Below are 16,603 nucleotides of genomic sequence, written 5' to 3' on the forward strand. Positions count from 1 at the left end.
ACGCAATTTTATGTTCTTACATTAGTTTAGATGCATCTCTTTCGCATCAATTGTTTGGGTTCAATAATTATTGTTAGTTTTAAGATATACACCATGGCTGGCTGCCTCTAAACCCATTATTCAAAATTAATAATAATAATCATTACGGAGTACATATACACATAAATCGTCCCACAATCCGCTATCCTCCCAACCCTCAGTCCTGCTTGACAGCTGCATATATGCGCCGGATGAAGAAGTAGGTGGCATAGAAGCCGATGGTACCAGTTAGGAGCCAGAAACCAGTCACCATTACTGTAGTATAACCGAAATACAGTAGAGTTGGGATGAAATCTTCAATCTCCAACTAATTAGGAGGGAGAGGGAGAAAGAGGGAGGGAGGGAGAGAGAGAGAGAGAGAGGGAGAGAGAGGGAGAGAGAGGGAGAGAGAGGGAGAGAGAGAGAGGGAGAGAGAGGGAGAGAGAGAGAGGGAGAGGGAGAGAGAGAGAGGGAGAGAGAGATGGCAGTACTTTGAACGTAATGTTAACCTCGATCTCACCTTTGTAAAATAATATATAATGGCATAAGCAAAAACATAATAGCTAGGGGACCCTGAGATGAAGTATGACCTCCACCACCAATGATAGTTCTAAAAATAAATAAAAATAAATAATAATAAAATACACTGTGGAAGGAGGAAAGGGTTGGCCTACCTCAGCACAAAGCTGGAAGTAAGTCATAGCAATGGCAACTTCAGCACAGGCGATGATTAGAATGACAAACACAAGATAAAGAAAACCAAATAAGTAATAAAACTGATTCTCCCAAATAGCCTAAAAATAATACATGATTTAGTAAAATGGTGTGACATACATTATATTATAAAGAATCAAGATATATTTTTCGATGAAACACGTACCCTAGTTATGAGCAACTTTAAAAATTTCTTTAAAATCCAACTTTGATCGGAATCAGCTCAAAATTGATAGTCAGTGTAAAAATGTAAAAATTACACCAAAGGAGATATCTCTCCTAGCAATTTTGATAAAATTTGGCTCAAGACAATTCTAGCCATTGCTTTTTCTAAATTAGCTCGTTTTAAGAATGCTCATAACTCAAAAATTATCAGTCGGAAACAGCTCAAACTTTCTACAAACATGTAGCATAAAGACATCGATATAAAAAACATTTATGTCAAAAAATGAAACAAAAATTGGGGTGACTTTTTTGAAAACAAGAAAAGACTATAATCCATGGTCTTTGGCCCCATTTTGGAGCAACTTGAAAAATTGGTGAAAAATCCAATTTTGATCAAAATCACCTCAAATTTTTTTTACAAAACATAAAAAACATGTGCATACATGTATGTGCATATCAGGAAAAACTAAATGCATGTCTAACCATTTTTGGGAAAATACCCTGTACTGTACACTATAGTTGACCAGAGTTTGGAGCAAATAACCATCAAATACTTGTACTTGTACTCATTCCACTTACTGAAAGTATAAAGAATAGCTCTACAAAGATGGCCCCAAATGGAAGGATCCCGGCGACAGTAGAGCTAAGGAAAGGGCTGAGATACCAGGGCTGGTCGGGGATCTGTCGGGGGATCTGATTGGTCCGGACCGGGTGCTCGTAAGGCTGCTTGCGATACCCGAAATAAAACCCGATAAAAACAAGAGGAAAGGAAATACCAAACCAGAGGAAGAGGAGAGCAATCATTGTCGTGAATGGAACCTGGTGAGAGGACACATGGTGTAAAATTAGAAATTAAAAAACGAAATTATATAATCATTGTTAGATCTAGAAATAAATTTTGGAAGACCAATAATCTAACTAAAAAATGGAAAACTCCCCTTCTAGATCCAACAGTGAATTAATAATTAATGTTCCTTACCGCTCCAGAAGAATGCTTGCCCCAGATGAAGAAGTTCAATAGAAATCCGATACCGAAAATAACAGAAGGATATAGCACTGCAGTCTATCAAAATGAAGTTTAGTATATCTCAGTATACCTTAGTAAATCCCAGTAAATTAGCATTACGAATTACGCAGGCACATAAATGCAGTTATTAGTTTTTAATTTGTTTTAAACTCACTAAAGTGGCCGCCATCTTCCACTCATTCCCTTTAAGTGTTCTGAACATTCTAGCGGCGTGATAGCCTGATATAAGCCTAATAGAGCAACAATAATAATAAATAATAAGATCATGGATTATAACTGCATGGTATTTACAAATTTCTGTTTTACTACTAAAAGATGCATGTTTTGCACTGAAACAGGACATGTACATGAGAAAAGTTTTCAATAGGGTACACTTGAAGGACTCAACATTACAATAGTACAGTATAGCCACACACACTCCTAGCTCTTACCCCATAAACATGAACAGGACAATACTAGCAGTCAGTAGTGCACCACGACTAGCAGGACTTAACATACCAAACATTGCAAATGCTAAGGGAGAGAGAGAGAGAGGGAGGAGAGAGAGAGGGGGAGAGAGAGAGGGGGAGAGAGAGAGAGAGAGAGAGAAGGGGGGGAGAGAGAGAGAGGGAGGGAGAAAGAGAGGGGGGGAGAGAGAGAGAGAGGGGAGAGAGAGAGAGAGGGAGGGAGAGAGAGAGGGGGGGAGAGAGAGAGAGAGGGGGGGAGAGAGAGAAGGGGGGGAGAGAGAAAGAGGGGGGAGAGAGAGGGGGGGGAGAGAGAGAGAGAAGGGGGGGGGAGAGAGAGAGAAGGGGGGGAGAGAGAAGAGAGAGAGAGAGATGAGGTGAATTAAGACAAATATACAATGTACTAGCGTAAAATAAACTGAAACAAGCAAGTACATATACACATACGTAACTAATAACAAATACATGTACATGTACATGTATGCTAATCCATACCTAATATAATCAGTAACATACAGAAGAGTTGTATACCAGATCCCAGACACCCAACCAACAGTGTAGGATATTGAGGTGGTCTAAACACATCACCGTGAACTAGCTTCCAGCCAGTTTCCTCCAGTGTCTCATCCTATTAGAAATATACACAGACCCTTTAGTTAGGTGTCTATAATAGGAGCTTACCATCTCTTCATCCCTCATGTTGTATCTAGCTATGTCCCTCCTCAGTGTACGTATGATAATGAGAGCCAGGATACCTTTAATGATAGAGATCAGGTGACTATCACATGACAGAAACAACAACACAAAGACTACCACGAGTACCAATGATGACAAATAAAGCACAAATTTATCACATACTGTAGCCGCACAAAATTTTCAAATTTTGTGGAATTTGCAATGGTTTGCTAAAACCCACAAAATTCATTTAATAGGGTACAAGATGGCAGGCAGTGAAAATAAAACGTGTATAATAGATTTTTGGATAAATTAATGAAATCTACATGCATGTACGTCTCTCAAAAAATTTACACAGTACGGCATTTGATATCACTAAAGTCACAATACTATCACATGACTATCACATGTTTGCTCACCTGTCAGGAAGAGTACAATGGCCACCGAGTTACATATAGCAAACCAGTGGATCTGAACATCACTCATTCTGAGGTAAGTGTCCCAGCGTGACGCCCACGCTACATCACTGGCTTTGAACTGAACACTGAATGTGAATCTAACTGAGTTTTGAGCTATGAGAAAGTAAAAGTGACATTTGTACATGCTTTGACTTGTTTTAGATCTCTCTCTCTCTCTCTCTCTCCCTCCCTCCCTCTCTCTTCCTTTACTTACAGTCTTTCTTTATCTCCATTGGTGAAGGCTCTCCTTTAGAAGAGAGGGCACACAGGACCTTATTACCCTCAGCTGTTGTAGTCATGGCGTCCATTGCAATACTCTGGGGCTCAACCTCAAAGCCAACAATACGATAAGACACTTCAATCATACTCCTAGGGGGGGAGGGAAGAGGGTGTGGTTTATAATTACTGACTCTGCCTACCTTTGAAGGCGATGGTAAAGGACAGTTATGTAGAGGTGATTGTTGATGTATGCCTTGTTGGAAGATATATAACCAAGCTTGAATCCATCTTCATATTGTAACTACATTATATATAAATTATTAAGGGAGTAATGACTAATGTAGTTGTAGTATTTGATTGTAGAAGCCAACAAAATGAGTCTAACTAGCTATTAAGTTATAAACTTACATCACCAGTCTTAAGATTTTTAAAAACAGAAGCAGCTGGAAGGTTATCAAGCAACCTATTATCAATATGATAGTTAGCTTTTATGTTTTTGCGAGTTTCTTACATGTGAAGTGTGTACTCGTCGCTGATTCTCTCGTAAAACGCGTTTGACTGCTTTGAAGTGAGGGACTTTTCACATAAAACCTGACAACTGACCTCATTGAGCATAGAAAACTGGAGAAAGAGGAAAGAAATGAACATGTAATGAGAATGGAAAACACACATTATCAGTAAAAAAATGAGACTTAACGAGAAGAATAAATTAAAAAACTATTATGTATACAAAGTAAACTTTTATATTATTATTTGTTATTATTATTATTGTTGTTGTTGTTATTTTATATTGTAACATTATTTCTCATTATTATCATTTTATTATTATTATTATTAGACGCTTTACAAGTATAAAAGTATAATACTCACATTGTATAAAGTATTGACAATCCTGTCCCCTCTTAGTACCTCCCCCAAATTGAGTGTCTTGTAACGTATCGTGTCTTCACTAGGAGAGCAAAACGGGAGGATATAGTAATCATAAGGAAGCTGGGTCTTTATGCTCGTCATTGACATCGCCTAGTGTATATGATAAGAAAAATCGTTTTTGGGGGATCAAAACTCAAAAGTCACACAAAATGTACATAATAATAGAGATACCTTGATATCTAGCGCCGAGCCTTCTTGAAACTCTGACGGAGCTACTCCTGGTATGTAGAACCCTCTACAGAAGGAACACATTCCTAAGAGACAGAGACAGAGGAGAAACATGTAGGGCGCCATTTTGAAAGTGTACGTTCTCTAATTAAACGAAGAATAATTACATAGAAAAATTGAAATTTAATTTTATACGCATGCCCCACAAAAAATAATTATTAATTTTTAAAATTTAAAACTACATTTTTAATTATTAGTATTATGACATAAATGTGACATCAAATCATCATATTATGAGTTGGTTTCTTCCCAGGCCACGCCTCCTTGGCATATTTCTTCTTTCTCGGTACTTCCGAGTCCTCAAAAATATCCTGAGAAACAGACCAAGTTGGTTGAACTGAAGACGTGGCCTTTGAATTCGCTTCAGTTGCTTCAGGATTTTCAACCGGAGGAGCTAAAAAATCATAAAATATAACTGCATGATATACCGTATAAGTGGTTTTTTCAAGCTCGTAAATTTCGCAAATTCTTTCCTGATTTGTGAAAATAGAATCTTCAAAAATCAATTTAATACGGTACCTACACGGCACACGTGGCAGAATTCGCAAAACTAAAATCAGCGAATTGGAATTTTTGTAGATTTTGTGAAATATAATTCCCTCAAAAAAACCACTTATACGGTAGTAATTATTAATGAGGAGATACCAGCTGTTATCCCACGAGAAAGGACAGAGGAGAATGAGAGGGTCCCACGACTAGAGGAAGGAGAGAGTAAAGACCCGTCAGGATAAAGTTGAGAGGAAGACGGGGGGAGAGGGTCAGTGGGTGAGCTCAGAGGTTGAGTGAACGGATGCCTCTTTGAAGAAGTAGGAGTTAATGGAGTGCTTCCTTCATCGTCATCACTGCGAGTTCGCTATATTAAGAAATAAATATTATCATTGTTACAATTTGATGGACAAAAACTACAATAGTCTTTGCTCTTTTAAAAATATGGCCATAACTTGAAGTATTTTAGCTCAATCTTTTTACATAGCATAAGGATATCAATATGTATCAGAAAATTTAATTAAAATTTGGGGTGATTTCGGAGCCATTTTTTGGAAAAAGCCATGGGCTATAGCCTTGGGTATTTTTCAGATTTTTGACATTTTCTTAAAATGGCCGTAACTTAAAAAATTGAAGTCGGAATCACCTCAAACTTTCTACATAACATAAGTACATCAATATGTATCAGAAAATGTAATAAAAATTTGGGGTGATTTCGGAGCCAATTTTTGGAAAAAACCATGGGCTATAGCCTTGGGTATTTTTCAGATTTTTGATGTTTTCTTAAAATGGCCGTAACTCAATAAATTGAAGTTGGAATCAGCTCAAACTTTCTACACAGCATAAGTACATCATTATGAATCAGAAAATGTAATAAAAATTTGGGGTGATTTCGGAGCCATTTTTTGGAAAAAACCATGGGCTATAGCCTTGGGTATTTTTCAGATTTTTGATGTTTTCTTAAAATGACCGTAACTCAAAAAATTGAAGTCGGAATCAGCTCAAACTTTCTACATGTACATAACATAAGGACATGAATATGTATCAGAAAATATATTAAAAATATGAGGTAATTTTTTGCAGTCATTTTTGAAAAAAACTATGGGCTATAGCCTTTATTTTTTTCTCACAAAAAATTTGCTACTTTTTAAGGCTTAGTTGTAATTATTGCTGACATCACACATGAACATGTATGAAGGAATGGATCAATCATAAAATGATGGATACCTTTGCTGGTATGACGACTGAAGATTGAACAAGGTTTCTAAATCTACCAACAGATGGATCAACATCCTCTAAAAAAAGAAAGAGAGAAGGGGATGATCTTTGAAAATTAAATTCCTTTTTAAACTGCTCAAAATCATTATTGTTAGACAAAACCTTATGCTTTAGTTACCAGGATTAATAATTTCTTCAGTTTCGTTGAAAGAAACTGAGCTAGACTTCCTCTGTCTCTTCCTTGAGAGAGATGCCTCTTCGTTAATTCCAATGGTACTAATCTGCCGATTATGAGCTGTGTTGTATTGCGTAATATCCTAAAGGGTGTGGTCAAATAAACATGCAGTGGGTGTGGTTATGTGTAATTAATTAACGCACATCAACTTCGTTGTCAAGATCAGCAATACCTAAGAGTGTCCCTCCCTCTCCTTCTCCCCCTTCCTCCTGTAAGAGCGATACCTGCTGAGGTTTCTCCCTATCAAAAACTATAGACCACACCCATTAAAACATGGCAGTACCTAAGAGTGTATTTTCTTGTTGAAGCCCCAAAAGAAAAGGTGCAGTCTTCAAGTAACTGCTGAGGCTTCTGTGCTTCTAACTGCATGCTACCAACAAATGAGCCATGAGCTGGAAAAATAATAAAATGGACTTTAAAAATGTGACATTGCTGTTCATAATTTTACAAAAGGGGACAAGGACATAAAAAAATAACATAACAGAGATAGTCATTGATGACAAAGATAAATATTAATGAACCACTTATTATTATTATTTTTATTAAATTATAATAATTGGTAAACCTGATCCAAGGTCAATGAGAAATGGTCTGTTGAGGTATTTGTGATGCACTAATGCTGCATGTACTCTAGAACAAGACTGATGGTGAAGAGGGAAATCGCACACGTCAGTGTTACGACCAAACAAGTAATACTCCTTGTCATCTATAAGGAGTTTCTAAGTGAAGGAGCAGAATGACTCAGGTACAAGGGTTATTTTTAACCACCTGTAGGACAGTACCGTTCTTGACTACATCCAAATGAAGGCCAGGCTTAGGAGGTCCAATCCTACAAACAAAATTAAGTTCTAATTTGTAGAGGAGTCATTTTAAATACCAATCTGGTGGCTTGAACTCGGAAGACATTTTATTTTTAATAACTAGTAGGGACACTCCCATTAGTTAATTAATCGAAAAAATGGATTTTGCATGAACTGAAACTTAAATTTTTCATGAACATTTCAGTGTAAGAGAACATGCAGAAGATGAATTTGCTCTTTGCATGCACAATAGCTACTGAAAAAAATTCTAAATCTATTATAAATTCAGTATTGATAACTAAAACTAATAACTAGTCTAGATGTTTCATAGTGCTAAACAAAAATCTGTTCAATCATGCTTTATTAGAAAGGGAGCTCAACGTTGTCCAGCTCATTTTGCAGCACATCCGTCACCTTGGGCATCACAATATCATTTAACCAAGGAGAAATGACTTTTGCAGCTGCATCCATGAACTGCGAGGCTATCCAAGAGAGAGGGCCAAGACCAGAGATATCAACATGTACATCGGGATCTGAACTAAACCCGATGCTCTCTATTTTTCCTTTCTTGTTCGATATTTTGATCTTTCCGCCAATGCTGAAGTTACCGATGCTAACACTCCCAGATCCCGAAATATGAATAGGAGTCAAGGAAGCTGACCAATCCCCACCACCATGAACAGAGCCAGCCACACCAATTTGGAAAGCTAGCGAAGGTGGAGAAACTGAAAGGGTAACTGGCCCGGTACGAACAAGATGCGAGAGTCCGAAAATCTGAATATCGTGAAACCTTGCACTTCCACCAATGTGAATATCAGGCATGAAAGGTATACCACTGCTGATACTTTTACTGAATGAAGTTTCAGCATCTTGGTCTACTTTCCATGGATCGTAACCTTGTGATAACTTAAAATTGACATTTGCAAGTATTTTATCAAAGACGCTGTCCATGTTACCAGTGTTTGCTTTCTCACTGATCAGGTCAAACTGTGGACGGCAGAAAGCTTTTGCCATGATGGGAGGTTTATCTGCCATTGCATTACCAGCAGTTGGTAGTTTCTTCAATTCGTCATTTATAAGAGCTTGCAACTGATGTTCCATAGCACCTGATAAGACTGGCTCTACATGCTTAAATACTCGTCCACCAATACTGTTGATCAGACTATTGAGAGTCTTATCAAGATTCCCTCCTCCTTCAAGGCCTGTTAATTCTGCATGAACACTTTTGAAATCAAAGCCAATTTTTTCCACTTCCATTTTGGTCTTCATTAAATCTATGCCAAAATTGTTGCCGACTTTCATTTTAATATTCACAGAAACTGTGTCAGCTTTTACTGTGAAGTCTCCATTGCCTTCCAGTGGTACGACAAAGATTGCCATGCCATTGAGCTTGTATTTACCAGTGACCTTGAGGGTTTTCACAACAGCTGTGGCTGAGACTTCAAGTGTTGCTGGATTAAATGATACTTTGCTAATATTAATTGCTGAGAACCCGTGGATTGCAACATCACGAAAGTATGCTTTGAAATTTACATAAGAAGTACCTTCCTCAAAAGCAAGCTTTCCAATATCTAGAGGATCAAGTGGAGGCACACCCAAAGCAGGGATGCCATCTTTCATATGTGCCTTTGCATTTTGCAAGACCTCATTCAAGAAACGCATATAAGAGCTGGAAGACATGACAGCAAAATCAGGATTGAAATTAAAATAATAGTCTACATCTATGATAATTTATAATGTAGCTTTACAAGTAATCACCTTGGCAAGTTCAGGTAATTGCATGGAAGTTTACCTGTAGATGTTATTTTTAAGTTGGCAGTTACCATAATTAACATGACACTTTCACAGTTTCATTGCTTGACATAAGTTATGCAAATTCTGCTTGAAAGCATTTACCTATCCAGTCTGACAGAGGTGTGGCTCAAAGAAATGCAAGCGAAGAACAACTCAAGAAAGCTTACAGGAAACTTTTCCTTTATTATCACCCAAGTACTCTAGTCACGTGGCATATTATGTGATCTGTTCTGTAGATAAAAATCCAGACAATGTTTACAAAAGCAATATGATATTCAATATATGTACGTGGTGTCATCAGACCCTCAAAAGAGAGTTTGGTAGGATACTGGATCATTTGACAGTCACACGATCCTTTTACAGGTATGACAGACATAGGGTGTATGAAGGTAAAGTTATTTAAAAATTTGAAGATTTGAAAAAGTTTTCCCTGCAAAATTAACCAACTGTATGGTACTCAGTATTGGTGCTATGAATCTAGTATATCTAGGGGAATATTTTAAGGCGAATTTAATTTTACGATAACAGAAAAAAGTAAAATAAAAAAAACCAGTAAATTTTTTGCTAGTTATATTAATTTATAGTAGGTCTCATGTAAACTGTAAAATTAAAAACATGTAAAAATTTAAAAATTGAATAATAAAAGCAGTAAAATATTCCACTTCTATGGTATTTACGGTGTATCTGCTATAAGTGATGTAATGGTTATTAGCCCTCAAGTTAATATGACATTGGATTGTGATGGTAATGCCTTCCTTACCATAAAAGCTGAAGTATTTCCTGTTACAACTTACATGTCATAGGCGTAGGAATCCCCCCCAACTTTTGAACAAAAGGGCTTAGCCCCCCATGTTCACATGCTAAGTCATGCTTTTTAATGTTGAGCCCCCCCCCCAACTTTTGAATCATTCCTACGCCTATGCATGCACCTGTATTATTTCTTTCACATTGTATGGGTGAATGATATTTAGCTGCACATACTCTGTACCTACTCATTTTTACTATGATGAATCATGTGAGTTGTCAATGAAACACATGCTTTAAACCAACAATTTTTTTATCAGCTGCCAGTCCCTATTGATCTTAAGCAGTGCATGTCTCATCTGATCTAATCACTTATGCTTTCTGCAATATAGCAAGTAAGTATGATTTCACTTATGTATTGTCAAGAATGCAGTATTGTGTGCTTTTGACAGTTCATATACACAGTGTGATTTGTTATAATTATTCATTACCTGGCCCACACAAAGTCAGTATTGTTGACTTTACAAGTCATACCTGGCCCACACAAAGTCAGTATTGTTGACTTTGCAAGTCACACAAAGTCAAAGTCATTATTAATACAACAATGCATTAGCATTATTAGTATTTGTATTATAGATACAACACAACTTCTTTTCATCAAGTTGCAACCTATCAATAATAGTTTGGATTTTATGTGCCAAACTCTACTCTGGGGTTGTCGAATTTTTCAATGAAGCTATTAGCTATTGGCACTATTACTGATCTTTGCATGTCCTGACGAGTATAATTTAGCTAAATTTTATGTAAAGGATGGAATGATAGATTACATGTATGTCACAGTAGATATTAATGGTACCTTTTGTGGTACCCTACTCCAAATGCTGCAGAAGTACTTAAAACTGACTGATTTAGTGATTTTTGTAGAAACTGATGATGATGTAGATAAGAGTAATCTACTAATTGATCCCCTTATCACTACACCACAGGCTTCTGAAGCTTCATTTATCAATAATGATTCATGCACTTGCTAATTTACATATAAAGCATCAAAAAGGTATTTTATTTATACTAAAACTTGATTATTATACGTGTACTAGTGTAATGGGAAGGTTAATTTTAAAAAGGAAACTGAACCCAAGCACTTTTTCCTAGTGTTGAAGATAAAAGGTATTTGCTGTTGCTTTAGGTGCAGTTATCAAGTGAAGTTGAGTCAGAAACTGACAATTATTTCTTGACTTTCACAACTTCTCTAGCAATTATTATCAACATAGACAAGCTTTGTAGTTACTTTTATTGCATCTATAAACTTCTATCAGCAATATATAATGTGGATTAAAATTGTTAATATAGCAAGATTTAGAGATTCCAGCAAGTAATAATGATGCAGGTGAATTTGCGGTAAAATAAAATATTTATTTTTAATTATGAGTCAAAAAATAATTTTGTCTCACATTATTGTTGCGTAACATTGTTTTGAGTTACTTTCAAAATTAGCTACTTCCTTTTTTAGATGTAAGGTTGGTCTGGTCAAGCAAATTGAATTGAATGACCTAACAGAAAGAGAGAAAGGAACAGAATGTCACCAAATATAAGCTACTCTAATGAAGCAGAGCAATTAACAGTTAATTAATATTTGTGTACTTGCTGTAAGACTTACTCTTGTTTTTATGGCAATAGCAAACTGCTATTGTGAGACACATTGTTATGAGCATTATTAAAATAAGAATCCCAATCACTGATGATGATATTATGATAACTACAACACATACACATAGATAATATGTATTAAAATTAATATATGTCATACTAACCAGTACTGACACTAGGAGTTGGTGTAACAGGTATGGTAGTAGGAGATGTTTCTGTGGATGTTTTTGTGGATGTTTCTGTACATGTAGTAGTAATATTTGGAGGGAATGCATCTGTTAATGTAACTTTTGTAATATATAACCTGTAAACACGTATATACTAACTGACCAAATGCTAGTGAAAATCCTTCACTACTACCAACGCCATTACTAAATAGAATACTGATAGTACACTCTTGATACAGAGGGACTGGCAATAAATCTGTAAAATTATTTTTAGGTTCTATTAGAAAAGTTGTACTGCTATTAGTTCCATTACATAGTACAGTAACTGTAACATGTTCAGGAGCTTCACCAGTGCATTTCAGTACGATCTAAAATTAGTAATAATAAAAATTATTGATAAAAGTATTAATAACATACTGGGATATTGAGTTCAGCAATAACTATATCTTGTGTATAAGATAATATGTTAAGTGATGTGTTGGCTTTAGTTGATCTGGGAACTATAACAATGTAACAATTGAAGTGTATGTAATGTATGTACTTCTTTGATATGAGAATGTATCATTATTAGATATTCCTTCTCCTAATTCATTAACTCCAGTTATAACATATGTATAACGATGAATAAATAAATTATTATCCATAAACTGATAACTGGTATCATATACTGATACATTACTCACTGGACTACCAGTAATAGCATCATATATTCTTAGTATGTAATACTGTATAGATACTCTATCATCAACTGTAGGAGCAGTCCATGTTATATCAATAGTAGAACAGTTGTCTATTGAAGAGCTAATGTTAGTAACTGGTCCAAGAAAACCTAGTGTATGAGTCATTTTATAAAAGTAATTGAAGATGAATTACCATAATAGGTGGTAATTTTGGAGAAGGAAAAATTTTACAAATTAAAAATTTTCTAAACCGAAATTCCCTCCACTGAAAATTACCAGCTATATAGTACCGGGGTACTTACTAAATGTAAAAGATGACATGTTATTGAATGTTCCTCCATTATTACTCAGTGATACATTAGCAACAAATGTATACAAATTAATAGGCACAGCAATGACTCCAGTAATCATCAGTTGGTAATTAACTTGTGCTGATATACTAGCGTTTTTTATTACTGTGTTATCAGTATTCAGTATATTAACTGTTATACTATTAGGATACTCTTCTTCACAAATCGTGCTGACCTACAGTGTATGTGTGTGTGTGTGTGTGCGTGGGAATAAGTTATGAAAGCAATATTCATTTGCTATGCTGTTAGTTTACTCATTGTGTGATACACTTATGGTGAATATACTTACATTAATACTGATATTCAATGATATTAGTTGTCCATCAATTACTGGTACCACTGATACAGGAGGAGTAATGAGAGGAACTGAAAGATACAGTGTGAACATAATAAAGCCATTGAGTAATGCTAACCTGTTTCATTATAAAAACTGATATCATTAAATGAACCTATTCCAACATCATTAATAGGAGATACTGATACATTATGTATACAAGGATCAGGATTAGTGCTTGATATTGTAATATTAGTATTATTATTAGTAGTAATAATGTTCACTAATCCATTAACTATAATATAGTATCCAGTGATAGGTACATTATCCAGTGTATAAGGAGCTGTCCATGTTAATAATACACTGGATCCATTAATAAAGGTATAAGCCAGATCAACAACACTATCCAACAGACCTGAAGAAGCACTGGAATAATGATGAATATACTATACACACACTAACCTTGTATCATTAATATTGCTGTATTACTAAACACTATTTGAGGTGGAGTATAAGTAATAGCTCTACATTTCACTTCAGTATTATTATTTTGTTCATAAGCTATTGCTTGTAGCTCTGCTGTACCATCATTATGAGTTGATGTTGCACTGAATCCTTTAGCTATAATATCAGTATCATATGCTGGTGTATTATTAACTCTGAAGGAAATATCATCACCAGTTCCTTTACAAGAGAAGATAACAGTAGAGTTGAGCGTTGTATTAATAGACACTGGCTCTACTGTTATATCCGCTAAAACTGACGAATGCCGAAATACATATCTAAATGGGGAAAATGAATAGTCTACTTACCAGAACAATGATTGTGCTGCAGCAGAAGAAAGAAAATTATAATGATGTTGCAGAGAGTCATTGTTAAGACGACGATAAAACTAGGTGTGGTCCGCAGTGCTTGCATGCAGCTCAGAGCTATGCGCTAGCAGCACAGCCAGTGACCTTCCATTAGTATCTATGATCACGCACTATGGATCACGTGTACGTCAGCAGGCCTGGTCAAATCATAGATATTATAGACTACGTAACCGGGATTGGAAACTGATGACGTCACGTGTACAGACTGTGCGTGATTATTAATGCATGAAATTGCATGAATTTGCATCAAAATGGTGAAAATCATGTCTATAATATCTATAATATCTATAAGTCTATAATATCTATGGTCAAATGACAAATTGGAATAGCGCGCGAGTCAGCTAGTCTGCCCCGCCTCTTCGTCGCACGGGCCGGGGGTGGCGCCCCCGCGCGACGAAGAGGCGGGGCCAGACTACGAGTCAGCAAGGTCTCTGATAATGGTCTGCGTTTCTGTTGCAAAGGTTCCTGTGACTTTGTTTTTGATCACACTTTATTATCGGTTGTTTCATTGTGCTAGTAAGTGGAGCTAGATACATTAATGCTACAAAAGTTTTAATTTACACAGATATAACAATTCAGCCAGTGTCTATTAATACAACGCTCAACTCTACTGTTGTCTTCTCTTGTGAAGCTACTGGTGATGAAGTTATTTTCACAGTTAATAATATACCAGTACATGATACTGGTGTTATAGCTAAAGGATTCAGTGCAACATCAACTAATAATGGTGGTAATGTAGCAGCAGAGCTACAAGCAACAGCTTATGAACATAATAATAATACTGAAGTGAGATGTAGAGCTATTACTGATAATCCTCCTGAAATAGTGTCCAGTAATACAGCAATATTAATGATACAAGGTTAGTGTATACATGGTGTGTGTGTATCATATGTAGCAACATTTTCAGGGCCCAAAAATATTGTGGATCAATCAATAATCTATTTCATGGCTTTAATCTTGTTTAATTTTCATGATATTCTACTTTTCAGCTATGTTAAACTGCATGCATTCGATTTTTGTGGATTTTGTTTTTGTAAATTTTGAAAGAAATGAGAATTTCATGAAAATGAAATCCACAAAAATTGGTTAGATTTGTATTGTAAATGAAAAATGAGTACTCAAAACATTTATGATTTAATTATTTGGGATGGAGCTACAAAATTAAAAATCGCAAATACTGTTTATACACAACATAGCATATTGACTTTCACAAAAATAAAAACACAAAATAGCAGGCTAGAAGACATTCGTAAAAATTATTACCACAAAAATAATGGCTAAATAGCTTAATTAATTATTTAAAAGCTGAATAATCAACTTTCATAAATGGCAGAACAAGAGGTCGAGGATGCTATAGCCCATTAGCCCCCCAAACTGAAGCCCCAAATAATTCTCAGCAACCTGAAGTAAAACTGACTTTATTTACAGAAAAACACTTTTATATTAGCACACATTTTGGTATAAAGTAAACTACACTATAATAGTGAAATAAAATGACAGATATTAAATGGGAATTTTAGTTGATTGAGTAATGGAGACTCAATCTGGATTGCTCAAATTGAGTTACTGGATTGCTCAAATTGACTTCTCAAACTTATTTTTTTCTTGTTAGCAGTGCTAACAAGAAAAAAATAAGCTTGAGAAGTCATACTTTAAACAAAAACATATCGGCAAGAGTACACTCTTGGTTACTATTGGTCAACAAAGCTATTTCTCTTTTTGCAAATTTGCATCACACAGCTCAAAAAATGCTGATTTAGTGTTCATAAATAAAATGTTCATATTCATTTCATATGACAAACACTTCCATTTATGGTACAGTGGCATCCTAGTGAATATCATAAGTCATGAATCTCATTCACACATGCAAAATGTAGAATCATCATTTCTTTTTTAGGTTTATTGGATAATGTTGGTAATATGAATTATACCTTTATTAATGGATCCAGTGTATTATTAACATGGACATCTCCTTATACACTGGATAATGTACCTATCACTGGATACTATGTAGTCGATGGATTAGTGAGCATGACTAATAATACTAATATTACAATATCAGCTACTAATCCTGATCCTTGTATATTAAATAATGTATCAGTTTCTCCTATCAATGATGTTGGAATAGGTTTATCTAATAATATCAGTTTTTATTATGAAAGAGGTAATACTTTGTTTTTTTAAGAGTTAGTCTAATAAAAATCTTTCTCTAGACCACAATAATAAGTCAGTAAATCTAACTTTTAATAACTACCCTGAGACTGGTGATGTTACTTGGCACTTCACTATACCAGTAACATGTTAATATTAATTAAATATTGTTGTATTTACAATATTATAGGTTTTATTAGAGTGTACTAGTGAAGCTCATCAGAATGCTACAGTTATTATACAGTGTAATAAAACGTGGTATTGTATTTAATTACATTTATCTAGTGGAGAATACTAAACATCTAAAT

The 16,603-nt window shown here is 35.3% G+C and overlaps 4 protein-coding genes and 1 long non-coding RNA gene across 5 annotated transcripts in view; 1 reads left to right on the forward strand and 4 right to left on the reverse strand.

Moving 5' to 3' along the window:
* Positions 1 to 87: 87 nt before the first annotated feature.
* Positions 88 to 4,973, reverse strand: LOC100639392 (transmembrane 9 superfamily member 4-like). The gene is made up of 16 exons (XM_003383475.3): positions 4,821 to 4,973; positions 4,590 to 4,739; positions 4,231 to 4,340; positions 4,128 to 4,182; positions 3,920 to 4,020; positions 3,715 to 3,869; positions 3,462 to 3,614; positions 3,049 to 3,122; positions 2,863 to 2,995; positions 2,356 to 2,437; positions 2,079 to 2,154; positions 1,877 to 1,960; positions 1,477 to 1,716; positions 693 to 812; positions 539 to 628; positions 88 to 346 (listed from the first exon to the last, which is right to left on the reverse strand). The coding sequence occupies exons 1-16, from the start codon at positions 4,941 to 4,943 to the stop codon at positions 197 to 199; spliced, it is 1,896 nt and encodes a 631-aa protein (XP_003383523.1). The 5' UTR covers positions 4,944 to 4,973; the 3' UTR covers positions 88 to 196.
* On the reverse strand, positions 4,966 to 7,750 carry LOC100639518 (nuclear inhibitor of protein phosphatase 1-like). The gene is made up of 9 exons (XM_003383476.3): positions 7,694 to 7,750; positions 7,585 to 7,645; positions 7,382 to 7,535; positions 7,100 to 7,208; positions 6,960 to 7,056; positions 6,760 to 6,898; positions 6,591 to 6,658; positions 5,523 to 5,730; positions 4,966 to 5,271 (listed from the first exon to the last, which is right to left on the reverse strand). The coding sequence occupies exons 1-9, from the start codon at positions 7,720 to 7,722 to the stop codon at positions 5,096 to 5,098; spliced, it is 1,041 nt and encodes a 346-aa protein (XP_003383524.1). The 5' UTR covers positions 7,723 to 7,750; the 3' UTR covers positions 4,966 to 5,095.
* A 65-nt stretch (positions 7,751 to 7,815) lies between these two features.
* On the reverse strand, positions 7,816 to 9,327 carry LOC109590397 (uncharacterized). The gene has a single exon (XM_020006324.1). The coding sequence runs from the start codon at positions 9,294 to 9,296 to the stop codon at positions 7,980 to 7,982; it is 1,317 nt and encodes a 438-aa protein (XP_019861883.1). The 5' UTR covers positions 9,297 to 9,327; the 3' UTR covers positions 7,816 to 7,979.
* A 3,206-nt stretch (positions 9,328 to 12,533) lies between these two features.
* Positions 12,534 to 13,320, reverse strand: LOC109590453 (uncharacterized). Its single transcript, XR_002189326.1, has 3 exons — positions 13,288 to 13,320; positions 12,951 to 13,173; positions 12,534 to 12,797 (listed from the first exon to the last, which is right to left on the reverse strand). It is a non-coding gene; the product is annotated as an uncharacterized LOC109590453 (long non-coding RNA).
* Positions 13,321 to 16,292: 2,972 nt separating this feature from the next.
* Positions 16,293 to 16,603, forward strand: part of LOC109590445 (mediator of RNA polymerase II transcription subunit 15-like) — a 3,539-nt gene continuing 3,228 nt past the window's right edge. Inside the window, exon 1 of the mRNA XM_020006367.1 lies at positions 16,293 to 16,308. The gene's annotated coding sequence lies outside the window, so the exon portion shown is untranslated. The remainder of the gene's footprint in view (positions 16,309 to 16,603) is intronic.

Source organism: Amphimedon queenslandica, unplaced genomic scaffold (genome assembly GCF_000090795.2).
Source record: "Amphimedon queenslandica unplaced genomic scaffold, v1.1 AMPQUscaffold_13510, whole genome shotgun sequence".
Taxonomy (NCBI): Eukaryota; Metazoa; Porifera; class Demospongiae; order Haplosclerida; family Niphatidae; genus Amphimedon; species Amphimedon queenslandica.